Source organism: Agelaius tricolor, unplaced genomic scaffold, assembly GCF_023055355.1.
Source record: "Agelaius tricolor isolate 1412-34295 unplaced genomic scaffold, bAgeTri1.0.p SCAF_7, whole genome shotgun sequence".
Lineage (NCBI taxonomy): Eukaryota > Metazoa > Chordata > Aves > Passeriformes > Icteridae > Agelaius > Agelaius tricolor.
The window spans coordinates 11,995,473-12,023,019 of NW_027269267.1; the positions used below are offsets into that span (position 1 = coordinate 11,995,473).

Below are 27,547 nucleotides of genomic sequence, written 5' to 3' on the forward strand. Positions count from 1 at the left end.
AAAATCTCATGAGAAGTAGATGAAGCAGACAAAGTTCAAAAGGGTGAATGCCTGTAGAAACAATATTTTTTTAATATAGTTCACCTTGACTTCAGACTGCAGGTGCAAAATACAGTAATATTAAAAATGTATTTAAATATGAGTTGCTGCAGGTGAACCAATTCAGTTGTCACATCTTAAAAGTCTTGTGATACTCATGAGCTACAGAGACACGGGTCTGGCACAGGTCTATGGCCCGGGCTTCTGGAGCCAGGAGATCACCAGCCCTTTTGACAATTTAAACTCTAGCTATGACATAAAATAGACCTTTGTAAGAGCTGCTGTGCACTGGTGCCTGTCTCTTATTGCAAGGCCCCAAATTCTTGTGTTACAGAGGTTCAAATTTGGAGCAATTCCCCAGCATCTGAGGAGCATCACGGCTTTAAAAAATAATAAAAGAGTGGAAACAAGTTTACTGTTTCTTGCATCTTTCAGGACTTCTGAAGGTGAGGGTCTTGATAGGAAGGCAAAAAAGAAGCTGGTTGCAGTTCATTTGTGTGTTATAATATGGGTATAAACACATTGTCTTGGATAATGATTTATGCCTCTGCACTTTAGAAGAGAGCCACAAAGCTTACAGTCTGTTCAGAAACTCAAGGATGGAATTTGTCCTAACCCAGGCATGATGTCATATTCAACAAACTTCAAAAAAGAAGAACATTCATCCAGGTTTTCAGTAATGCCCTTTTTGACATTTTCTTATTAGCTTTCATTGGTGCTGTGATTTGAGCTCCTTCTGCTCCACTACAGTTTCTGTATCAGTCAGGGTCTTCCATGATGCTGCTCACACAAACACACCACACACACACATGGAGTGCTAAAAATGGTTCCCTACCATGTTACTCTGTTCCCCACCATGTTGTTCTATTCCCCTGCCACCCTGTGGTTCCAGTGGAGCTAAACTGTCACAAAACTTGAGCAGTGCTGTAACAAATCAAACAAGTTTGCGCCACCCACACACAAAGTCTTTGCCCCAGAGAGTTGTGAGACTGCATTTCTTGCTTTACAATGGTTAGAACCATAACCCTTAGAGTTTTTAAGAAAAAAAGAGTCCACAGGAAAAAAAAACCCAAAACATATCCTAAACAAAATATCCTTAAGAAATAGAACAGCAGAACAAGAGGAAACCACAAGAAAGAAAATATTAGAGGTCAGATTCTCAGCTGCTGTGAGCTGGAGCGGCTCCATTGCCTCCAGGGGAGCTGTGCCAGCTTATCCAATACATATGCTCTGGCCCAGTGTGCCCTTCTAGTCAAATCTCTGTACTGGTACCTTCAAAGCTTTCCCTATCATGCTATTAAATTTGTATTGCTACCAGCAAAAATTTCTTTTGAAAAAAAAAATTTGCATACGCAAATTATTCACATTGCTTTATTTTTTCTTTGTCAGTTCACAAAAAAAAGTATTTCAAGTTGTCATAACCTTGCATTTAGTCAGTGAAAGCGTAATCTTGAAAGGAGGACATTGTTTTACAAATTGGACGCATACCCTGTTTACTTTCCTCTAAAATTTGCACACTATAAAGCAAGTGGGTTTTTTTTTGTTTTGTTTTAAAACCTTCTTTGTATATTATCATACAAAAATATTCATATGCAAGTAATAAAGATTTTTTTAAACATCCAACTTTTTTAAACCTAAATCAAAGTCACACCAAAAGGTTTTTTTTTTTGTTTGGCTTTGTGTTGTTTTGTTGTTTTTTTTTCATCTAGACAAAGTACACCTTGTGCTTTAACAAACTTATGGCATCATGTGCTCTTTACAAGGATTCTATTGAAAAAGCTCATGTGTTTTTATTCATTAAATAATGTAAAACTTGCCTACTTTTGTGGGTTTTATTTCTCTTAATCCTCTTTTACCCCCCTCTGTGTTATTTGTGTTTGTATATATGTGTGGAAAAGTTAAGGCAAGTGCAATCAAAGTTACAAAAATCAATGTTTCTATTGCTAACATGTGCAGCATTCATATTTAGTGAATGATGTCTTTTCTCTTGTAAGAATAAAATTGATGAGAATACAAAATGCTTAATATGTTGTAGCTATTACAATAAGGTCTTCCTTTTTTTTTTCTACCAGTCTTGGTGAATTTTCCAAAAGTTAGGATAATATAAACCATGTTCATTTTAAAGCAACATACACTGAAACTAGGTAACATTTTGATCATGACTCTCTTGCTTCTCAGCAATAAGTATAGTATTACTACAAAAATGCAGTTCCTTTTAGCTATGACCCATCTAATTTTTTTAAAAAATAAATATAAGTAAATTTCTTTAGGTAAAATCTTTAATATACAGTAGACATAAATATAGGTTGACGTATTTCTACTTAACTTTAGTGCTTATACTTTTAACTTTAATGATTTTGAACAAAGTGTATAAAGGCAGAGACATATTTTCCAATTTATAGTCATACCTGTAGCCTTAAAGAAAACCTTGAAAATAATGCATATGTTAATTTATGGTTTGTATGGCAATAGTTATGGACATTTAGAAAAGGCAATGCTGCTAAAACTTCAATTAAATTGTAGAATAAACAGAAATTCATGTTCACAAATACTGGGCCTGATTCTGCTCTTTATTTTTGCACCATTTATACGGACCTACAGTAAATTCTGCTGACTCCAGTAGAAGTATTCTTTTTACTTTAATCAACTATAAAGAGAATTAAGATAAAAGGTGCCAAAGCCTAGCATGGCACTTCCTTGCTCCATTCCATCAATGCAAAATTAAAGATGGTAAGTAGACATTTATCTCTTCAATGTATGTGCATATATTCAACAGGAGCTACAAAGCAATTCCACACTGCTGGTTCCTCAGATTATGGAAGTCCAGCTGAGAGCTTTATTAACAAAGTGCTTTATCAAGATGCTTATCCAGGTGATAACTTTGAACAGTGGGTTCCCAAAAAGGGAATATCACTGCTTGAGTTGTGTTGTGCATTCTGCTTGTGGACAGTCAGCTCCTTCTGAGATGAGTAAAGGAACTAAATAAAATTAAAGAAACTAAATCCCCTAGACAAATTGCTTTATTTGTATTAGTTTTGCAGCTTTTTTAATGAAAGAGTAGGTGATGAATTTTTTCTTCTAGTATTTGAAATAGACATATGTTCTTTCTGTTAAAGATCTTTTTGGTCATTTTGTTTACTTGTCATCTGAAGAAGGTGCAGAATGCACAATATGCTAATAAAAAGATTTACTTACGAAATGGTGCATATGCTTAATTTTATATATTATCAAAGGTTTCATGACACTAGTAACTGCACAGAATTCAATAATGTGCTTTTCTTGCAAAATTCAGAGGTGTCTCAAAACTGCCATGAGTGACAGCAGGGGATATTTAGCTGCATTATTGGGACATAATCCCTTTTACTCTAAAAGCTAAGATTAGTATTCTTTCTTTTAGCATACTCCACTCACTACTTGTTGCTGCTTCACCACTGCCCAGCAATGGGCAGCTGCCTTCTTTAACTTTATCAGCATGCTGAACATGTATCATTATCAAATCCTCAAACCTTTATAATGAAGCTGTCACAAATTATTTATGAGTTTTCTGAATAATATAAAAATATCTTAGGTCATATTTTTACAGGACATGTAAAATAAATTATAGCAAATTACCTAGAGCAGAAGAAACCATAAGAGTTTGTCATGGTTTGACACCACAGAGTTACAGGAAGAAGGGGAAGATAGCTGTGTTCTAGTAAAGTATTTGAAATAACCAATGATAATTTTGTAAGTTCCTATAGATTCACCTTGACTTTGAAATATTTTATTTTATTTATTTTTCAAGACTTTGGAGAGCCTTAGAAAGCCAACAGGTAGCAATCAGAAGGCTGGAAAAAACTCAGCTTTCAAAGGAAGCTCATTTCTCAGTGAGCAGAGGGAATCAGACTCACTGTGCCTGAGACTCCAGGTATAATAGCACCTGAAAGTACAAATTTCCCTTAAAATACCTATTTTTTGGATTGGCTATGAAGTGGAGAACTGAAGTGGGAGCTAAGGAAATCCAACAGCTCTTTGAGCAGTTGCCATGTGCACATTTGTGCTGAAAGTCTCCTGACTTTCAGACTCGCTTATGACTATTTTACTCCAGTTCTCTGGACTTCCACTCCATTCTTTTTAATAAACTCATGTAGTGCAATGGTATCTCAGTCCTGATGTGTCCTTATGAAAACAAATCAGAACAAAACAAAGCAAGTCCAAGCAAACAAAAACACAATTCAAGGAGCTACAAGGAATGAAAACATTCTTGAAAATTATATGCATGTGCATCTCAGGCTCTGTCAAACTTCCTCTGCTCTAGATTCTTGTCTGAGGGGATCTTGAAAGTTGTATATCTGGTAAGGTGCCCAGGATGACTAAAAGGGAATTTTTCTTCAACATTCCCTAAAGAACATCTTGGTAAGTGTCATTTCAAGCAGATAGCATCTTTGCTGCTGCTTCTCACTCTTCAAACAACTAAAAACATTTAAAAAATGTAGGAATAGTATTTGCTATGTGGTACTGAAGGCTATTCACAAGCTCTTTTGTTTAGAAGAGTGAAGAGGTAATCAGAGAAAATAAGACATGAACTGTACTGACAGCATTATTTGCAATAGGAAATTTGGCAGATATTCAGATAGGTCCTATTAGCTAGGAAAAAAAATCCTACATCTAACAAGGTTATATAAATGGCTTCAGACAGCAAACAGTTGGTGAAGGAAGTATCTTCTAAATTTGGGTTTCTGGGCAAGAGGTATTTGTAATTTCTGTGGCAGCAGGACTAGATGAATGCTAGTTGTATTAACCTACCTGGTCATGACATGACCAATAAAAATCTTCCCTGTACCTCTCCCACCCCGTGTCACCCCAGCAATGTATCTGTGTCACAGCATCCCTAGCAATCCCTTGGTTACAAGTTTGTCATCTCCTTGCAGCACATGGGAAATACCTTGCTATGAAAAAACCCAGATTTTTGGGACTTCCTTGCCTTTTTTTGAGGGCTACTTATTTTATTTTGTTGTGCAGTTCTACGATTAAATGGTTACAAGTTAAAATACCTATGTACAGGAATAAAATTGCATAAAGTGCTTTCTGTGATGTAAGATTTGAGAGTGATTATTGCAACAATTTTGTCCCAGATATCTGCACAGTTTGCAGATTCATGTGTTTTGCTGAGGTAGGCATAGGTTAGTGGTATCAAAGAAGGAGCCTGGTGTCACTGAAATATTTTGCTAAGAGACATGGAGAGACAGTTTTGTCATTGTTCTCCTTACTGCTTTGTATTTACATAATTGTTCCATATGAAGTTGCCTGGGTGTTAGGATGACAAATGTACAGCATTCTAATGTGGTGCTAAAGGTAAACATATAATACCAATTGTTTAAGTTTTCTGCTGAAACATTCCTAAGAACTCAATTAGGGCTGCAGTGAGCTGTTCACCAGAGAATATTAACTCTGGCAAACAACTTCTTGTATGTCTGTAAATTCATTGTGTCTTGTGTTTTAAATTTACAAAGAATAATGGGATTTTCTAAACAAATCTCTCTGTGATTTACCTGTCATGCAAAGAATGGAGAGGAAATTTGGAAAAGACTCTTACTTAACTTCCTACAAAACATCAGGGGAAAACAACCTTCTCTTGAAAAAGACTCCTATAAACCCAGGTTAAAAAAGATTAAGTAATTGCATTGCTAATTTGTTTTTCTTTCTTTATGTTTGTTTTTCAAGTGTGTGTGTGTGTGCAGACTGCAGCCTAATGGAATATCTTGAGCTCATAACTGATATTTTAAAGATTTTTTATCTCAGAGAAGATTAGAATAGTATCAGAATGTTGCTTCACATGAGCATTCTATGTGGATGTGAAAAATGGTATACTGAGAAAAAAAATACAGCCTTTTTTCAACTCAAAGCTTTACTCCTGCAAGTCACAGGAAAAAAGACATCTACTCACCCTAAACACCTCTGCAAAGAGTTTTAGTGTGGACCCCAGCCTGAGGCCTTACAGCAAGCTTTGAGTACTTGTACTTCAGTCTGCAAGGTAAACAGATGGGACAGGATAGGATGGGATGGGATAGGATGGGGTGGAAATCCCTGCAAGAGTGCTCAGGTGTGGTGTTACCTGACTGAGATGGCAATTTCCTGTAGCTGCCATTTAGTGCATTGCACACTAACCAAGCAAGCTGGCCTCTTCCTATGCTCAGTGCTGGCATTTGCTTTGAACATGGAGCAAATGGGAAATATTGCAAATATTGCCAGCTGTTCCTGCTCTTCCAGCTGCTTTGCCACAGGATATCTGTCCCTCAACATCTGATAGTTCTCATGTTTATTTTCACTAACACCAGTAGCAACTTACTGCCCACCTTCCCTGCGTGTTGCCTACAGCAGGTAGGACAGAGGTGTTACCTTGAGGTTCCTTCTGCGCCCACCTGACCCAGGAGCAGCTAAACATGAGGCCAGAGGGGCCTGTGCTCTCCTTCTCCATGCACAGGAATACAATTTCCCCTCTGTGCAGCTTCTCAGTTGTAGACATGTGCTGCAGCTGCCTCCTCTGGCTTGCATTTCTTTATCTGTCACAAAATGAATTTGAGAGTATGGGCTCAGTAGGTATTAATTGATCCTGGATGACTTTGTATTTTTGAAGGTGGCAGAAGAAGAGCTAGTATGTGATTAACAGAGAAAGAGATGGTTAAAAAACAGATCTATTTTATTTTTTCATAATTTGTTCCTTTTGACATGTTCTGATGGTTAAGAGAGGTCTTTATAAAAGATATCAATAACTCCCTCAAAATCTTAGCTCTCGTATTTTGCTTCAAATTATTTTCCTTATACTAGTGATCAATAAAAATGTTTGTACTCTCTATAACCTCAATACTAGATAAACTATTTAACATTTAGATCCTAGAGAATCATGAAACTCTTAGTCCCCCCAAATAACAATACTTGAATTGACTATTGAATGACTCTGAAATTATGTTATTTAAGGTTTTACCTTTTTAATGTTAAGAATGCTGATAATCTTTTGGGATGAATCTGGTTGTAATTACAGGTTAAATATGTCCCTTTAAAAAGCCTCAATAAAAATATACTAATTTTTCAGTAACCTGGACAGCTTCAGAATTGACATGTTTTCTACATAAGGTATCAGACCTGCCTTTGTAATTTCTTCTCTAACTACTTCATGATGCTATGGACTCTAAACATACACCAGAGCTTATTAGTCCAGAGCAAAACTCAAACTTTGTTATAATCAGAATTAAAAAAAAAAAAAACCACCAAAAAAACCCCACCCAACAACAACAAAAACAAAACAAAAAAAACCCATAGAAAAACTCTTAATAGCTGAAACATTTTTATCATTTTTGCTCCCCAGGGCAACAACTCTGAGTTTTGGAGCATCAAGTCAAGGCGGTTTGGTGAAGTGTGATGCTGCCAACATATTGGAGGATAGGAACAGAGTCAATGGGAAATGGCCCAGTAGAATTACATCATGAACAACAGCTCATATCCATGCTAAATTCAATGAATCTGAAATTAAAGACACAATGGAGTTCTTCAACCTCCACTCAGTGGGCTATTTAGGAGGTGAAGAGATGTGCCTATGCAGAAAAAAAAAAAGGCCAGGGAACTTTCAACCCTCATAATACAAGGAAACATTCTTATGAGGTTGCTTACATTTTTTCTGTTGCCAGCCACTTTAACCTATTTCTCAGCTGGGTTAGAAAATGTGTCCTAATATCAACAAACCAGATAGGGGGTGGGAGTGAAGGAATATAGTTGTTCTAGTTAATAAAGTAAGTCTGTTACAGAGATTTTTTTTAGTGCTGACAGATTTTTGCCTTCCTTGTTATAACAACAATAGAAGACAAACAAAAATCTCTCTGTGCTGGACTATCAACAAGTACAAAATCATTCGGAAGTGTATTAGACATACAGGGACATATTTGTGCTGCTGATCTGTCTGGATGGCCTCCAAAAAAGCCAGTTGCTTGATGTAGGTCAGCCAGAGTACAGAGCTTTGCATGACAAAAGAAACCACAACACAGTCAAAAAGCAAGTGGGTATTTTGCCCTTTATTCTCCATTGACCATTGTTCTATTTTTGAGCTTACTTTACTACCGTGGTTTTTCTTCCTTTGGATTTTAATTAAATTCTCCTTAGGCTTACTAGCTTGACATTTTCTTCTCCTTTTTTTTTCTTTTTTTTTTTTAGTGTAAAAATGAAGGAATCCTTTTTACTAGGCTACTTTTCCCAAATCTCACTGCTCTACCTATAATTTAAATGAGTCATTAATGCACAATATCCAAATAAAACTTTTTGAATTTGGATCAGACGGGTATAATAAGCTTTCTGACTATTATGGAACTGATTATCACCCATTATGTAAAATACCCATGGTTTTCACAGCTGTGCAGAAATAGAAAAATCTTAGTTTGCATCTAAGCCTGACAGTATTGAACTCTGAAACAGATCATATCGAAAGCGTTTGATGTTGGCTGCCAGGTGAGAACTGGGTCCCCACTAAAATTCAGAAGGCATTTTGCTGTTCCTTTCCTTGCAGCCAAGATTTCAGCTTGTCACAGACTGCAAATATGAATTCCTTTTCTCTTTGTTTTTCCCAGTTTTCTTCTGCCACACAAATCAATCCTGCACTCATTCAGTTTTATTAGATTTACTCTCAAATCATAGTGCTGTAACTGAGAACAGAATCAGACCCAGGAATGCATTTTGCCTTCAAAATAATTAGCTGCATTCTATACAGTCTCCCATTTCTTTCCAGCTATATATGCTCTCTGGAGACCCTATGTACTGAATTTACACAAGCTGTATAACAAGAGTCCTTTTATACCATGGACTACCATGATTGGAGAGAGCCTTGTAAAGACAGAGCACCACACTTGGATAATTCACGTGCATAGAATCCACATACAGACCCAAAGTTATTGACCAGGCAGAGTAAGTTTTTCTGATCATCACACTGTGCCTTTTTTAAAATAAAGTGCTATTTGCTTATGGCTAAACCTTATATGTGGCTATTGCATGCACATTTCAGGCTGCATTGTCAAAAACCAAAACACCTTCACCAAAAATGATGGAGCCTAAGCACTAGGGCAATGACAATTTTTGTTGGTTTTGGTTTGTTTGCTTGTTTGTTTGTTTCCATTTTATTTTGCATTCCAACAGAATTTTTGTCAAACATAGAGCACGTGAACACACAACACTTTCCTTCACTGTTCCCCACACAGAGCTGTTCACAGAAGAGGAATACTAAGGAGGAATGTTTCTAAAGCCACAGACAACTTCTCCACTTATTTCAGGTTTTGTGGTTTGTTTCTTTTTTTTTGTTTGCTTGTTTGTTTTTCTTATATTTAATATTATGACAAAACATTATAAGAAAATCTTCCTTTAAGTAGTGTGAATATCAAATAGTATTTGTCAATCCCTGAATCATGCTATTCAAAGTGCTTAAATCTACACTAAAAATAGAAGAACAGAAAAGTACTTCCCATGTGGCTAAGAAAAGACCTACCCATTGTCAAATAATTACATCCTACATTTATTCCACATCCCAGTCTTTACACCAGGGCATGTAAAGGGGAAAAGAATAATGCATTGCTTTCAGAGGATCCTGGGGTATTTGGGAGTGTTGTGATTTAAGCCCAGATGGAAATTAAGCACCACACTGCCACTCACAACCCCTCCCCTTCTCCCACCCTCAGCCCAGTGAAATCCAGGACAGACATCCAAATGAATGAAGGAAAATGCCATCAGTGCCTGACAGGTGTCCGTAAGAGCAAATAAATAATAGCTTTCTTAAAGCAAACGTGCAAAGTTCTCTTAAAATTTTATGTGACCTGGCAGCCTAATTTCCATTTTGTGGATGTTTGGCACATGTCCAGAGACACTATAATAAAGAACAGGTTGTAGAAAAGGACTTGAGCTTAATCTCAGAGAAATAAACATTTTAAGCAAATAAAAGTGTACTCCTCAAAGGTCTATTAGCTTCTTATGCAGACACTGAGATTTCTTGACTTTCACAACAGAAGCACAGTCATTTCCTCCCACACTGTCAGTTCTGGATTGCTCCCACAAATATCCCCCAAACTGCAGCTTCTCCACTCACTTCTCATTAAGACCAAAATATTATAAGCTCTACTTTTCTTGTTGTGACAATCATGATGAGCAAACCCCACAACATCCCTTATATTGGCCGATATCATTCAGCTGCCATAAAAACACCTAAAGCTAATTAATTACATAAATAGACTCTAAGGCCTGTTTGCCAGGACACCAGTTACACTTCTGCCAGGGTAAATCAAACCCATGGCTCTATGACAGTGTGCTGCAACCAGTAACTCTACTCCAGCTCCTCTGCTTCTGCCAGTGGGGACTAGCAGGGAGCTTGGCCTGAATATGTTGTAGAGCCTGCACCATTCATCTCTCCTTCTAAAACCAGAAAGGATTTTCTGTTATTTAAAACATAAGTATGAGCAAGGTGCTTATTTAATTTGTCTCAAAGATGTCTGGATGTAAACACAGTGGTGGGCTTTTATTCTTCCCTGTCAGCCATGGTACATGCATTATTTGCAACTCCTCAAAGATGGAATCATACATAAAAATAAAACTAATTTATTTATTCATTAAAGTGAATAAATTGTTTTTAATACTTCCAGGTCTGATTTAAATATTAATTTTGTATAAATAAAGTTTATTCTGAAAACAGTTATATTTCTGGTAATCACGTCATTTTTTTCTGCCTGAGTTTTACTGAAATAATTTTGAAATTAATAAAGTTTTATTTATTGTTACAAGCTAAAACCAAATGAAAGAAGATTTCTTAATCTTGAATATATAATTTTAAAGCAAATACAGTTTTTGGAACATTAAAATACAAGGGACTCTGAAATCCACAGGAAAATAATGTTTTGCTCTTACTTTTTTTTTGAAAATAACACTTTCTATAATACAAAGTGACAAACCATCTACAATACTGTCTTTTTTATTCCCCTTTGGTTTGGAAGTCATCACTGTACATATCAGCAGGACTCTGCACTTCAGTGTCTATTGCCTCACTTGTCTTACTCGCCTGACATTTGCAAATGTTATTTGCAAGATTTTGAAAGTTGAAAAAGAAAAAAAAAAAAGAGTGCTTAAAAAATAAAATCCACAACCACATTAATACTTTTCCAGGATGTGTTAAAAATAGGGTTGCTTTTATATTTATAAAAGGATACAACCAACTCATTCTTAAAATAAGAATTAAGAAAGAAACCAAACCCAAGAAAGCAAAATCCAAACCGGCTATAGTTTCTACACACTCTAGTGACTACTGTGAAGCAACCGATACAGATTGGGTATTTTCTCTTGTTTGACAGGTATCTACCAAGTTACATGTTAGATGGTCAGACTGTAGTGTTACCCCAAATGGGGGTCTTTGTAAGGGCAGGGAAGGAGCAGTGCACATTACGGGAGTAGAAATGAAACTGGAGCTCTCAGTGAGCAGTGGGGTCCTTCTAAGAACAAAAACTCTCCAAAAGAGGTGAGCTGCAGCAGGCATGGCTAGGCAGGCCAACAAAATGGATGGTGCTTCTGATATCAACATAGCTTTGTCCAAGCATTTTCAAGAGAGGTTATAAACAAACAAACAAAAAGTCTAAAACTATACTAATGAAGCAAAAAAGTTTCCTATCTATACAGCAGTCTCTTCATTTAAAAAAAATGTAAATATACAAATTCCAATGACATATAAAACAAAGTCAAAAATGTGAATGGGAAGAGACATGGGTAAAACAGGAAGACTGATGCTACAAAGAAATTGCAAAAAACATATGTACAAGACCCTGTTTTTCCTCGTTTGTTATCGATTGTAATGCGTGTTTAACAGCAGCAGTCGAGGATGTAGTTCCAGGCACCAGACTGCAGACTCTGCTCCTACTCAAGGGGGTTGACAGCCCCTTGCATGTCGGTCACCAAATGACACTGGATATACTGGTCTCCCGTGGCAGGAGGGGCAGTATGGCACTGTTTGTGTGAGCCTCTTCGGGGTTCTGCTCCCTGTTAGTTTTTGTCTGCGGCCGCTGCCCGTTTATAAGTGTCATGGGGATGTTGCAGTAGGTGTGCTGGTTACCTATTGAGGTAAGAGGCAGGGTGCCAGCAGGAGGTACATCGTACTCATAGCTCCGGTAATAGTGTTTCTGGCGCATCTGTGAATGATATGTGTTATGAAAGGTGGAGCGCAGGTCTGGATGGGCAGTGGCAAGAGCAGTGGAGGTGGCAGCAGCCATGGAAATTGCGGAGACTGTCTGCAGTTCCCCAAAGGGCCCCTGCTCACTGACATCTAAAACCTGCTCATTTGTCATGGGTTCAATCCTCTTAAAAGGCATTTCGTACTGTAAACGTTTCCAGAACTTGGAATTCAACTTGTTGCATTTTGGTCCGTGCCATTTAATGACAGTGAGGAGCTTGATGGTATGTTTTAGGGCCTCAACCTCCTGGTAGTTCATAACTCCTCGTAGTTCACTGCATTCAATCAGTATCACTTTGATTTCTCCCGTGACTAACATATTTCGAAGCCTTGTTTCCAGTTCAAAGATGCTCCAACCTCTTCTTACCACGTAACTTGGAGTCATGACGATGATCAGTCGCTTGCTTTGGTCTACACATCTTGCCACATCTTCAATGTAGGCTACAAAACAAAACAATTGCTCAAAATGCAATCTAAGAAAACAGTCTGCTCTCATAAACTAGTGAGAAAGAACAGAGGCAAATCCCTGCTCCCAGAAGATCTCACTAAAATATGCAAAAATATCATTTATAAATGTGCCAGGCTGGCCCGGCAGACCATGATCTTGAGCAACCTGCTCTATGTGGACCTGCTTGAACAGGGAGGTTGAAAAAGATGACATCCACAGGCCCCTTCCAACTTCATACATTCTGTGTTCCTGCAAAAGATCTATTCCCACTTGTGCTATGGATTGTGAGTGTTTCTTCATGAGCTGTGGCTTTGTATCATCTATATTGCTATTGGAGCAAATATGCTCATCATGATTTTTACCTTTAAAAAGGCAAAGTCACCCAGTTAGACAACAGAGCAGCAGCCATGTGCTTCAGGACCTCGGTCTCAAACCCAAATGATACTCTAAATTTTTTGGTAGGCTTATATTCTGTTTTTCCTTCATGTCCCTGCCACACACATTCATAAAAAAATATGTAAATTAAAAAAATCCTGTAAATTAATGTTGAGTTTGCTGTAGATTTTAAAGAAAAAATCCATTAGACTGTTTGATGTTCTATGTTGTTTGCCTATACCAGGTATCCTTTTTTTTATCTTTCATTAGAGGTATTGAACTTAATCACTGTCTATATGGTTACACTGAAGTCATGAAGAATATTACAACAACTGACAAAATGTTACTGCACTTATGTTGGAATATGTGAGAGGAACATGAAAAAGATCTACTTGTACCAGCTGGAATCAATTCTAGTATTCAGTCTCTGAGAATGATCAAGTACATCCACTACACAATTGGCTACAGTGGGCACTGACAGAATTCACTACTTTTTTCTGGTGTAGAAGTTATTACTCAACCATTGCCTTAGTCCAAACACAGCTCTTTCCTTCCTGTGTGAATTTCTGTAATACTAAGAATCATGGATATCTTTCCAAACAAAATCTAAGGAACTGAAAACAAAGAACTTGGTATTCATTCCTAGATATGCAAGTTCTCAAAAAATCTGAAAAATGTTAGTCTCTTTCATTTCCTTTACTTTTGCATCCCCTTTCCTCACTGTTTTATCTTCAATTAAAACAATACAATTACTAAATAATAATCCTCTTATCTGGGAAATGCACATTAATATTTGGTGGTTTATCCTCACCATTCTCTAAGACATGGGAGAAAAGATGACATTCTGAAGGAGTAGCTATAGAAACAAGACTAAAACAATCACTGCAATCATTCATTTTCTCATTCAATATCACATGAGAATAAAGACATGACTTACTTCCCGTGGGAATCAAATCTCTGTCTGGTATGAACAACTTGTATCCATAATGCTTTTCCAGCATATCTGGTAGAATCTCAAGAGCAAATCTTTCTTCTTCTCCAGTTTCTTGATTCCACTGGTCAGGATCCACTTTGGTATAAGATAGATATGCATCATAGTCTTTGTTATCTAAGGAAAGAGGGAAATTAAGTTAGTTTATTCCTTATTCTAGCAGTTTTCCCAGATATTTCCCCAGATATTATTTCTGGGAGAATTTTCCAGGAAGAGGAAATGGTTTAGATAAAGTGGCAAGGTTTCACCCAGTCTCCAGATATGCATCCATTCAGCTTTCCTGCTTCACATGGTAGGGATAATCCTGAGTTACACAGAAGCAAGGAAGAAAGGCTCCATATCCATAGACAGAAGTCAGTTTATGTAAGAATCTGGATGAAGAAAATCCATTCAACTGCAGGGTGACAGCTCATGAGCACAAAAGTCAAAAGTCACTGAGAAGAATTTGCATTCTTCTCTAGCATAAAAGGAGAATGAAAAGCATGGAAATAACTAGGCTAATGTGCAAATATCTCTGCTGCATAGTAAAAGCATTTCAGTCTTGCCAGAATTTTACTATAAATTTAGGACCTGAGGCTGAAATGCTCTACGTGTACATATAGCATTCCTTTTAAAACTCTCTAACTCTCCAGGTCTGAAATTATTGCCAAGCTTAAATCTTCCCAGCATCAGCTCCTGATAAGGCAGTTTAAATTTCTTGAATTCTGTGCACTTAAATTTGCAAATTTAATGTTGCATTAATGTACATTTCATTACTTAACAGTGTGTTACTTCAATATAAGAAATAACCATGCCTGTGTTTTAAATGTGCTTGCTGTGCCTACTTGAAAGACTGAATCAAAAGAGCTGCCATTAATTTTCATTAGGAGGTCAATAATGCCAAGTGCTCTGGAACTAATTCAGTGAAATGAGAGGTCATGTTTTGACTTTTGTTGTGAAGAAAGCAGAGGAAAATCAATGACAAGAGTAATGAAATGTTAACATCCTTCTAACTCTCTTGACAACATTATGAACAGACTACCCAGAATATCAATTTCTTATAAAAGAGATCTGACTGAATATTCTAAATACTGTGTGTCATAAGTAATGTAATATTCAGTCAGTGCTGACTTCATTTATTTATTGAGCAGCTCCTTTCTTCATTTTACACCTTTTTGTAGTCTGGTAGTAGTATTTTGAAAAACCTGCCAGCTGCAGGGAGTATGGAGAGCATGTAAATGAAATTAATGGAGCGGTGCTAATCTTGAGCAGTCCTCTCTCCCTTCTGAGGAACCATATCCCTTCTGAGGAACCATGTGCACTATGCTAATTAACATTTGCAGATTACAGAACAAATGTGGTTGTACTGTTACTACTTTTAAACTTTCTAAACCCATGAAATGGCCATTCTGTGCTCATTCTGTGCCCTGCACATCTTTTGTGCGATATTATCTGGTGCATTGTTATAGCCACAGAAAAAACCGAAACAAAACAAGTGAAAAAAACCCCAGCCAAAACAACAGCAAAAAAAAGAAACTAAGAAAAAGAGAAGCACTGCCTTTTATGGGTCACACTTTCCAGGATTTTTTGGGAGTATTTATGAAAACATGTCCTTTAACAACAGAAAAGCATCTCCTGCCTTTTATAATTCCTTAAAATAAGACTGATTTGATCAAGTATGATATAGATGGACATACACTGCAGGTTCTTTTTTCTGCAGTTGGACAGTGATAACCCAGCAAAAGAGTTAGAACACAGTTAGGTCAACAATGGGGAAATTATATGGGGAAATTATTTATATAATTATTTTATATAATTATATATGGGGAAGTTATTACAACGGAAAAAATGCTGGTGCTGCAATGACATATTCTATTGTCATCCATTAATGGTCACGACCATGGTACATGCTTGAGACAAATGCTGCTCTGTTCAAAGTCTTTGAGTAAAGATGAGAATGCATCATTTTTCAAAGAGATAAATGATAAGAAATAAAGCAGAATTCAAACTATTTTAAAGGCTGAGTATTGCCTGCTAAGATACAAACACACATTCTTACTTGGAGGGGATTATTTGTGCTGTGACATTGTTTTATTGCATATGCAAATCTCACACTTATGCATTTAGTCAAAGTACACATTTTTCATATCATGGAGGCTCCAGCATCTCAGCATCTCCCCTAACTACAGCTGCATCACCTGTGTTGCAGGGAAGATATCTTTCCCTCCTAGTTTTACTAGTCTTTGTAGGGCAAAGAATGGTTGGGGTCTAGGGTATATCTGCAGAGATGTGTTCAGGCATCAGTCATGGGGAAGTTCTGGATTAGTTCATCACAGTGAGGTCAAATGCAGCTTGTGCTCAAGGTGTGATTCATTCAGTCCACAAATGTTTCAATCAGCCCCAAGCCACCGGTACTGCAAGACTCCAGGCAAAACAGACTGTGAGTTACAAACTGTCCTATCAATTCAACCATTCTATGGAGCTGAAAAGGAGAAGTTTGCAAGTGAGCAATGGTCATGGAGCCTCACTCAGCCACAGGTTTAGATAGACCTTAGGGGTAAACCCTGAGGGTCAAATCTCATCTTCATTAAAAACACATGGAAAGATTACTTCACTTAGTGGCCCAGGTTTCTAGGCAAAGAACCTGTTGCATCATTTTGGAGCATGCATTCTTTAATCCTGCCCATTCCTTTCGGTACTCATCTAAATGCAGAGTATGCTGTCATACTCCCTGTAACTTTCTACAATGTTAATCTAACAGAAGTGATATAAATTTTTAGGGGATGAAGCTGTAAATGCTTCTTGTTATTCCAAGGATGTGCTCAGCAGCAGTCACTTAAAGGCTCAGTGTAAGCATAAAATGAAACCCAGACTCTATATGCATCTACTTTTTCACATGCAAATGGGATCTTTGGGTAAGTAAATTGCTATCAGACATCTAAGAACTCATCTGTATGCATGGTCTCTTAACAGCTACACATGAAGAAATGATAAGCTGGTGCCTACAGAAAGAAAGATAAAACTTCCTCTTCTACAGGGACCACCAAGCACATTTAACATCAAATTTGCATTATAGATGTATGTGTTTTCTAATGATTTCCATGTTACACTGCAAGAAGTCAGCAGTTTGGGCCTTTGAGGGTTTATTAAACTTAAACATTGAAGATATTTCTGCTAATGGGGGACAGAGAAATCATCATGAAAAATTAAAAAAAGACCAAAAAACTTTCTAGAGTATTTTTTTTTCCTTATCAGCCATGTTCAAGCCAGTGACAAATTCTAACTTTCATCTGGCATTATACATTTTAGCACATGACCCATTAAGAGATCAAAACAAGGAGAAACCCCACAATGTTGTATTTCATAGTGAACCTTATTTCAATGAAGCTCTAAGACCTAGAGGATGGAGTCAGCTCATGTGTCCGTGTGTCCTGAAATCCTCGGAGCAGTTTGTACTGCCTTTAGACACATTCAGTGCAGTGGAGGCAGCTGGCCATGCACAGGATTTCAATGGGAAACAGGAGATTGGATCCTTCCAAATGCTGCAGGGAGCTGGAGTCAAACTGATACAGCAAACTTTTGTCTTAAAAAAACATGATCTGTTCAGGAAAGGTTATAAAGAACCTTTCAAAATTTCTCAGAGACTGTAGTTGCTTAAAAATTATGGCATTTCTTAATCTGTATTTGCTTCGCTATTCTGGGGGCTACATTTAATATATACATTGGGATAGTGGTTATCCTTAATATAATGAAAAAATGTCATTTAATGCTGAGTTGAATAAACCATTCAAATCCTAGGTCTTTCAAAATACTTCTACTTTTCTTCACACTATTTACTGTTGCTGATGTAACATTTTCTATTATTTTTAAATGTCAAGCCCTTTTAATATTAATAAAAATTAAGAACTACCCACACAATTTTTTTTCCATAGCATAGTATATTTTAAATGTAGCATTCCTTGTGATAGTTCATATTCTTGTTGAAGTGAGCAATGTTGAATTGTATGGGAGTATTTTTTTCTACTTTGTATCTGAACTTTTTAACCCATAACAATCTCTTAGTTTGAAATCCAAAGATAATCTTGGTAATATTTGATTTTTAAAGATATATATATATATATATATATATATATATAAAATAATAAATTGCACATGCACTTTAAATTTTGTGAAATAGGAAGATAGAAAAAATAAGGAATTTTCCTTTGAATTAGGACATTTCATGTACAGAATCTAGAAAAATCCCATATTCAGTGGAGACATAAATTGAGTTTTTATTGTTTGAATTATATTTCAGATGTAAATAAATAGCATAAAGAAGAAGAGTTAAAAGAAACAGTTTTCCAGCAATAAAATTGTAATTAAATAAGAGAAAAATCCCTTTTTGTAACCAGTAATGTTTAGAAAGAAGAGAGCTTCATTTTTCTAAGGTGATTTTAATAGAATTTTAAATTGATATTCATAGAGCAGGACTTCTTATCGTCACAATTTGCCAATAGCCAATAAGAATATATAAACGAGTGGTGAGACTGCTATTGCAAACTTATTTTGTGCATCCCCAGGGAAGATTCAGTAATTGCAAAGTCACTAACTTCAGCAGTAATTTCAGTCTAGCTATACCTGCATAGCATAATCATTAACACAAGTGCTTTGGTGGTGCTTAAACCAATGGTAAAAGTTATATTTGAAAGTTAATAACTTAGTCACACAGAAACCTGAAGAATCTTAAAGTGCTGCCATTCCTTGCTGCTTAAGAGTTTCACTGGGATGAAACCCAGGAAACCACCAAGAAGTATTTATCTGCTCTTGTCCTGGACAGTTAATAAGACATTATCTGGGCTTTCCCATAGGTTCATCCATGAACCCTACTAGTCTTTTGCAGCTAAATAATAGCAAGGACAAAATCATGATTACATTAGGACTCCCAGGTGCAACAGGAACTACAAGGAAGAACCAGTTTCATCAATCTCCCAATCTGAGCATTGATTTGCTTTCCCTCAGCGAGAAGCAGAAATTCATCTCTCATGAAAGGGCAAACAGCCCAGCCAAGAAACATTACAGATGTCATGCACCAAATCCAAACAAGATTTCTGGAACTAGGAGAGCTCAGCAGTGGCACATTTTAATATTATTAGGAGCACTTTGCTTTCTTTCTTTATTTCAGCAATGTGGTGGAAAACAAACAAACAAACAAACAAACAAACAAACAAGCAGCCACTTTCCCTCCTCCAGAACTGAAACTCCCCAGCCTGGGCCCAGTGGCCTTCCCTGTAAGAGAGCTGCACAGAGGCTGTGTCTTCCTTCAGTTCACCAAGGTTTCCATGGCACAGAGAGCTGAGACTGAGGACACCACAATGAGCTCCTGACCAATATTTTAGAAACATCTGATGGAACCTAAAGGCACCAAGGGTCATTGTGAAGGTCATAATTTCAGCTCTCAAACAAAACTCTCGCTTTCTAGCTATCAGTTGCCTACAGTCTTTTTTATTTCTCGAGCCTAAAGTTTGACTTCTCATTACAATAAATTTAATCAGGTTTTGTCTTCAATTACTACTTGTTTTTGGCAGCCTCCTAGTGTAAAACTAGTGTAAAATTTCTTCTTTTTTTTTTTTTTTTTTTAGGATTGTGTTCACCTTTGCTTAGTAATTTCTCGATAAAAAACTTTCACCAATTTAAAAGGTTAAAAATCTACCCAGGTAATGGTAGCAGCAGATACTTGCAAACTGTTTCTATTAGCTGTACTGTATGGTCCTGCCTCTGAAACTAGAATCTAAACCACAAACACATGTAGAGTATGTTTGCCTATCTGACCATGTCCAATGGTTTTTAGCTTGTTACCCTTAGACTTCTGGATTTATCCATAATGTAAATTAAAACTGGCATACAGTCATTCAGATATGCACTGGAACCTGACAGATCTTGAAATGGCAAAAAAAAAAGAAGTCAAAACAAGCTGTTTTGATCACTTTGAGCCTCCTATCCACTCTGAGGCAGGATCATAACTGCACCACTGAGAGAAATTATTCTCCTCTCCACCCTCACTGTGGTTGATGTGGCTGGGAATGCTGGGAACTTCCACAATTTGATGAGCAGGAAAAATAAAACAAGAAAGTTGTCCCAGGTAAAATAATGGGAAAATTTCCACTGACTTTAGTGTGCCTAGAAGTCAGCTTATATTTAAATAAAAAGCAGATTTCTGTATAGTAGTAATATCTCTTCTGATAAAATTAGCTTTTAAAGTCATAGAGTGCAAGCTAGAAAGAAGTCAGGGCATGTGTTGATCACTGGTACTTGTAAATGGCTATTTACATTTTCACTCTGTCAGTTAAAGTGCCATACTTCTTTTCATAAAGTCATTTAAACACCAGGAACAACAGCAAGAGAAGGTCCTTGGAAAGTAAAAAATACATGAAAAGCCACTGCTAAAAAGCTACACAGAGAATGAACGTGGTATAAAATCCTTTTTGTTGCAGCTCAATGTGCAACAAAACAGAAGAAATCATCACTTCTAAGAGTGGCTTTCACTAATATAATTTTAGTCCCTAAAGTGTGCTTTATGGACAGGGCTTTTAAAAACAAGCTTTTAAGTTTAAGGCTGCAAAGCTATAAAGGTTACCTGACATTTGACAAAGATTAGCCCTTAGAAGTTCCCAGTGAAGTATCTATTTCTGAAAATGTTGTTGTTTTCAGAACAGTCAGGACATTTCTTTGTTTGCAGGGCACTTCAAGCTATCATCTTTACTGTGTATGTAGAAAGATCTTAAACTGGATTTTTCCTCCTAAACAGATTTGGGAGTTTCTGGCCACCAAACCAGTAGTGGTGAGTTATGGCTCAGAGATGCAAGGTCATGGCAAACACCTGGAGGTAAAAAAAGCTACTGCTTTGCCAAGGGTCAGAGTGTTTCTCTTGCCCCTGTGCTCCAGTGACTGGGGGAGCTGTCAGACATCCACAGTGAGGTCCCTGACTGGACAGGGGCACCCTGTGCTCCTCTGCACTGAAGGACACATTGTGGTGTCCATCAGCCCATCCCCTGGTGAGGAGCCAGCTCCTGTGCAGTTGGAAAGCACAGGCATGGAGTGAGAGGAGAAGCAGCAATGTTACTGTATTCCAAATCAGTAGGAAAGTCAGGGAATCAACCATAAAAATATAAAAGGGGGCTTCAATTCCCATTCTCAGGACTGAGCAGGAGTGTCTGGAGGAGAGTGAAAAACAGAAGGAGAGTCTTGTCCTTAGGCTGAGAAAAAACACTGAGAAATGCAACAGTGTAAGTTAGAGAAATGAGCAATTGACAGCTGCGACCACTTCTTGAATCTGCAGTATCCATACAGAAAGTAATAAATTGAGTTGCATTAGCTGTGAGGGTTAAATACTTTGTTTTCAAATACTTCTCACAATTTACCCATGCCTCCCACAAAAATGCGTATTTTAGTTAGCTTCAGAAAAACTGATGTGTCTAAGGCTTGGAAAGGAAAAAGAAATTGTGATGAGATTTGACATCCTTAAGGGCTTGTTCTCTGATCAGGGAAGAAATGAAGCATTGAATTTTAAAAGAGATTTTCTACTGAAAATTTTAATTGGACCTCACCTTTAAAGCATTTCAAATCCTCTCTGGGTACAATACAGTGCATACAAAAAAAAAGACTGTGATATTTTGATGTTTGCTTATCTCCATGCTGTCCTGAAGTATGACAGAACATGGTGTAAATTATGAATAGAACGTGGGCGCTCTGCTGCTGCACTGCAGGAGGTGTGGTTAGAATAGGATTTTAGAGTTCAGCATTTTGTGTCTGTCAGTAACAAACTAAGCCCAAGGAAGGGATCTCGGTCTATGTCTGCAATTTATTTCTGCACAAGCCATGTCTTGGGCTTCTTTGGAACATTTTCTCTCCATCTTCCTTCTTTTGCACGAGTTTAAGTGAAAGAGACAGAGTGAAATGTGCAGCTGTAGTCACTTCATTAGCACAATGGGTTTTATCCATGTTGCCAGCATATTGAACATGGTAGAAGCTACAGGTTTTCATTAGGAATTTATAAATAGTATTTTTCTTTCTATATTGCTGTGGTTAAGCACCCAAGCTATCAGTGTTTACCCTGATCTTCTAAGGAAAATCCATGCTTGACCTTCTTTAACAATGACCTTTGCTCAGAAGGATAAACTGAATGGATATTGGTTTTCCTTCTTTTGAATTATAGTATCTTTTAAAGGTAACTTTTTTTGATGTTTAATATCCATGATTCAAGTATTGCTGTCCTCAAGTGACCAATGTTTGGGATGGGACAAGAGAGAGAGGCAAGAGTATAGCACCTGGCAGAGTAATTCCTCAAAGGAATTGGAATTACTTGAGAAAATGGTAAATGACAACTACAAAAGCAAGAATTACTGATACTAAGAGAGAAAAAAATAAATTACATCCATCTAAACAGTTTTTAAGTGTCTATTTCTGCATATTCTAATATGACTATTAATAAATTCACATAATTTATGGAAGTAAGCGTGCACATTTAAACTGGCAGCTGCTTTGTGGATAGGAGAGGATCTCAGCTTCTGTAAAAAAAGGTGTCTGTCAAAATCCTCCATGACTCATGGTCCCTCTGGGCCTCAGTTTCCTCCTCAGTAAAATAAATAGAATAACCTGACTTTTTTCCTCACTGAGCTGCTACATTAATGCATCTTTTTGTAAATCCCGTAGAAGGTTCAAAATGTTCTGATGTTCTTTGGCTTGTTGTTCTGAGCATTTTCTATTTTGAATCCTTGTGCATTTTTAGATGGGAGGCAGAAATGGGTCATTCCCTAGTGATTTTGTTATGGAAGTCTTATATAAGGACCTGTAATTCTGCAACTGCTCTTTTCCTTATCAGTGACAGATTTAGCTATCACTTGTTTATCAGTACATATTTATTTTAATATATCACAGTGGCTTCTGCCTACAGGCTATTATCTTGACCTGTAAAGAAACCTTTTATTAGTATTTCTGTGGGAAAAAAGGTCCTGTCACCAAAGACATAATGGTAGCCCAAAACATCAGGAAATCTGACCCAAGAAACCAAATCTAACTAATCAGAGCCTGCAGCTCAACCCAGTTTGCTGTTCAACAACAATTTTGATTACTAAGGGTAGAGGCAAAGATTACCTTTTCCTTCAGTCCTTAAAAAGGTAAAGATGAAAATTCACACATATGTTTGACAGAGCTGGTGCATATAATGTGGGTTACTTTTGTTTAGGCTGGATGTCCTTGAATCACAGAACAACTTTAATGACCATTTGCAGCCTGCTCAGTGACTAAGTAAATGAACTCAAGCAAATGAACTACTGGGTATATTCCCAAACACTCAGTACAGTTTATTGAAACTGATCAGCTTAAACAAGCAGTAAATTGAGATATACTTCAACCTCTACCTATTTGTTCAACACAATTAGGGAAAACACCCCCTTGCTCACAGAGAAGTAAAGCTGGCTTTCAGTACTGACAGGAAGTGAAAATCTTTAATGCACAGATGTTGGCAATTTACATTCAGTGTTGGGAATAAAAATCTAAAAGACATGGATGTCTTCTGGAGCTCCAGAGAGCAGCACATACACCAGCTCAGCAGTGACTGTGCTTATGTGCTGTATGAGAAATGTATATTCAAGTCAGCACCTGAAATTGCAGTTGTTAACACATCTTGAACTGAAATGAAATTTGGGCCTTGGTGGAGAGAAATAAAAGACAGATATTCTTAGAAAGTAGGAAATGTGCTAAGAATCTGCCTTACCTCCATCTAGTTCTTCAGCTCCAAAATGATTTCTGTAGAAGAGCATAATCTCTATCTTGTAACACTTGTAGATAGTCACTAAACAAACAAGCAGCAGCAGAATAGCACCAAGCCCACCAGCAAGCTCAACTGTGTACATCAGCTCTGCAAAGAATTACAAAATGCAGTAACAACCACATTCCAAACCACAGAAAGATAAGCAGCAGACCTTGCATTTCTGTTGAACGTTAAAATAAAATAATGAATGATGGGTTATTTTATGTATTTATTTCATTATAAAGCCCTTAAATGAATACCTAATTGATGGGGTTTTTATTCTTCAATAAGCTGTTTTTTCCCTCTGATACACCATATGAATTGCTCATTTAAAAAACAAATTCTGCTGGGGACGTGTGTGTGTGTGTGTGTGTGTGTGTGTGTGTGTGTGCTTGTCTATCAGTATGTGCATATATGTGATATATTTTGTAACTCTCTTCCTTTTTTATTTCTGTAGATAGATCACAGTTTACTTTACCTAGATAAAGGCCAACATTTGACTTAGAGTGAAAGCAAAGGTGAATGTTTCCTTCTTGAGGACTATAATGCAAAATCAGCTCTTCCCTTATTCCATACACAAAGAGAATGTGGGCAAACTGGACAAGATTAAGAATTTTATTATTTTTTCCAAAATAAAAATAAAAATAATAAAAATAAAAATAAAAAGACCCCACAAAACACTTGAGAGATGTGAAGACACATTATCCAAGGGACCCTACAACCTCACATCTCAGTTATATTTATGTTAATATTTTTAACAGTTTCCCAGAGGTCTGCATTTTATTCTCACTTTTCCCCCAGTGGGCTTAGCTGATGTGTAGACACAGCAAACAGTCCTGGTTTTCCTGTTGTGACATTCCCATTCAGAGCCCCTGGTGTCTCTGCTGCATCTGCTCACAGGATGGATTGGGATCATCACCATGGAGCTCTGCTCCTGAGGACAGGGAGTGGTCAGTTGTGGCCACCACAAGTGTCCAGCACCAGCAGAGGAGCCACTTTTCAGGCCAAAGGAAACATGCCACCATGGGCTTTTGCCTCCCCCAGTTTGAAGGAAGCTCACAGAGCTTTGTTACTTTTCATTTGCTCATTGACTGAAAACTGGCAGTGACAAAAAAGGAGGGTAGGAGGAGAGTTGTTAACAATTCTGTAATTTGAAATCACTAGATGGCAAGTCTGAAGAGCTTCCATGCTTTTCCAAATCACTCAGTTTTGAGGAATGATGAAACACCAGATCTTGGTCATCTGAGGTACAGTTTGTTTCATAGAAGATCTGTGCTGGAACAAGTGTTATTTTCACAGGGGGCAGCTTCTCTCTGAGTGATGTAGTGTGGACCTGGAGTAACCTTTTTTGTGTGTGGTTGTGCAGATTTGATAATCCAGCACAATACAATTCAATTAGAGAAATAAAAGGTTAGAGGAAAAAATGAAAACTGCATTTATTTGACAGCATCTACTGAGAATCACACACCTTTTTTTATATTATTATGAGGCAACTGTAAGAAGATTTCATTGCTCTCTAGAAGACACTAAAAGTATAATAAAATAAAATAAAAAGGGATTTATATTCCATGTCATTCGTTCCAAAACTGTGCTGGAAACTCTTTTGTGTTAGATATTTTTAAGACTGGCATGGTTATTTCAAACTCCCAATACTTTTCTGGTCCAGAGAGGGAAATGTTATTAAAAACATTCGATAAAATATGGTTTGCATAGACAAATAATGCAGTATTTTAGAATATAAATGGAAATGGAAATTACTCTGCACTGGCTTACTATACCTGTTTATCATTTTGTAATACAGGTGATGCAGCTGTTCAATGGTAACTAGAAGAAAGGCTTTAATATTTCAGGTTGCTAGGCACAAAGTATTCTATTTATGTGCCTGCTGTTATGACTCACTAAAGGCAAAGAAAAACTTTACAACTGGAAAACAGAAGTTTTTTCTCAACTAATGATTTTTATATTAAATGGAAAGAAATAACTGCAGGTATTCATCTGTTTTCTGTCATTGTGCATGAAATCAGACTAATGCACTGCATCACTTTTGCCATCAGAGTCCCCCTTAGTTATATGTTTCCCCATAAAGTAAGATTATGCCTTTATGTTTGCTTCAGTAAAATCTATCTGAAAGCACATGAAAGTGTCCTTAATTAGGCCATCAAAGCAAACAACAAAATTCTGTAGTCAGCCTGAAACATATAAGCAATTACCTTTTCATGTGTTGCTGCTGAGCCATCGTGATGGTACACAGATAAAGTGGCTCTTTCTTAAACAGATTTGTTTGCAGAGGAAGTTTCATGGTCTATTGATCTAACAGAGCCAGCTTGTACTTTCCTCTGTGCTGGACAGCATCTATCAGCACAGGTTCACTCTGTGTTTTGGGTGCAGTTTGTCAGGGTTCAGAGGCAGACAGGGGCAGTGACCAGCCCAGCAGATTGCTGCATCCTTACACCCAGCCCATGAGGTGCCTGAGCTCAACCCAAAGTGCTGGAAGTGGGAAGAGCTGGAAATGGGAAGTGCTGGAAATGGGACAGCAGCACCATGGAGGGCAGGGGGATTGGCCTGGGCACAGTGTCACACCAGGCTGATTGTTTTCAGGCCTTCAGTTTGTCTTTCTGCAGGATGCTGACTATGCCCTAAAAGGCCACTGACTAGCTCTGAGATGCCTCAGGGGTTTTAGGAACAGTATTACTCTGTGTTGAGCTGAACTGAAGGTGGAAGAAGCAGAAGGCACAGTCTTGTCTCTGCTGTTGGCCCCTCTAGTGACTGAAGCCATTTCACATTTCTGTGCCTTGGTTTTCCCACCGCGAATTGGGGAAGGTGCTCTGGCTCCTCCCTAGCAGAGCTTACTCCTGAAAAATGCTCTGTGGGTGCCAAGGGTGTTGGTGATGTGTCTGTCAGCAGTTTCAACAATGATGTAGAGACTGTTAAAGACAAGGTAAAGAGTAGCAACAAGGTTGCAGCTCATGGCTACCTTCACAATAGCATTTTTTTCTGCTGCTTTATTCTGCCTTTTACAGCGTGATTTGAGCACAGTTGCTGCAGCAGGCATTACACTCCTTTTGAAGTGTGATCTGTTTTTCCTGCTGAAATTCAAGTTTTCTGTAGAGGCTACATGCTAAAAAGATTCCATTTCTTCACAATTCCACATCAGAAGCAAGATATGAGAAGTGCAAACCTTTTAAAATGTAGTTAGCCCCAGCGTTGCGGTGCTCAAATTACAGACCTGTCTCTCCTTAAGGAGCTGAGACTGAATGTAGAAAATAGTGAAGGAAAATTACTCGGCTAACCCTTAGGGCGACCGGCATTCTGTTAAACACAACAAACGAGCAAGTGCCAGGGAGTTGCATCCAGAAGCACAGCAATCATTTAGTTACAGGCAATTAACAATAGTCTTCCAGTAGCTCAGGAGTAGTTCTACTCTAAGGAAAACACATTGATTGCTGCAGCAGTAGTAGATTGGTTCCTGAATAAATAGCTTCAATTTAAAACAAGATTTGTTACAAGCATTTTGACCAATGGCTGCAATTTTTTTCCTTATCAGGAGGCTTTGGCCAAGCAACTCAGTGAAAGAGACAGCTAATTAAAACAAAGCACGTGTCCTCCCCAAATATCAAGCATATATGACTTGTAATAAATGCACTTATTTTATACCTTTTCCTTCTTAATTATTGGACACATTTGTAGGTTATGTATTTGATCTTCACC

General features: G+C 37.4%; 1 protein-coding gene across 2 annotated transcripts in view; it reads right to left on the bottom strand.

Moving 5' to 3' along the window:
- Nucleotides 1–1,395: 1,395 nt before the first annotated feature.
- IL1RAPL1 (interleukin 1 receptor accessory protein like 1) overlaps nucleotides 1,396–27,547 on the bottom strand; it is a 687,022-nt gene continuing 660,870 nt past the window's right edge. For both annotated transcript variants that reach the window (XM_071430366.1, XM_071430365.1), the window contains exons 9-11: nucleotides 23,804–23,947; nucleotides 14,017–14,187; nucleotides 1,396–12,697 (exon numbers count right to left, since the gene is read on the bottom strand). In XM_071430366.1, the coding sequence (XP_071286467.1) occupies nucleotides 11,979–12,697; nucleotides 14,017–14,187; nucleotides 23,804–23,947 (1,034 nt within the window). In that variant the 3' untranslated portion in view covers nucleotides 1,396–11,978. The remainder of the gene's footprint in view (nucleotides 12,698–14,016; nucleotides 14,188–23,803; nucleotides 23,948–27,547) is intronic.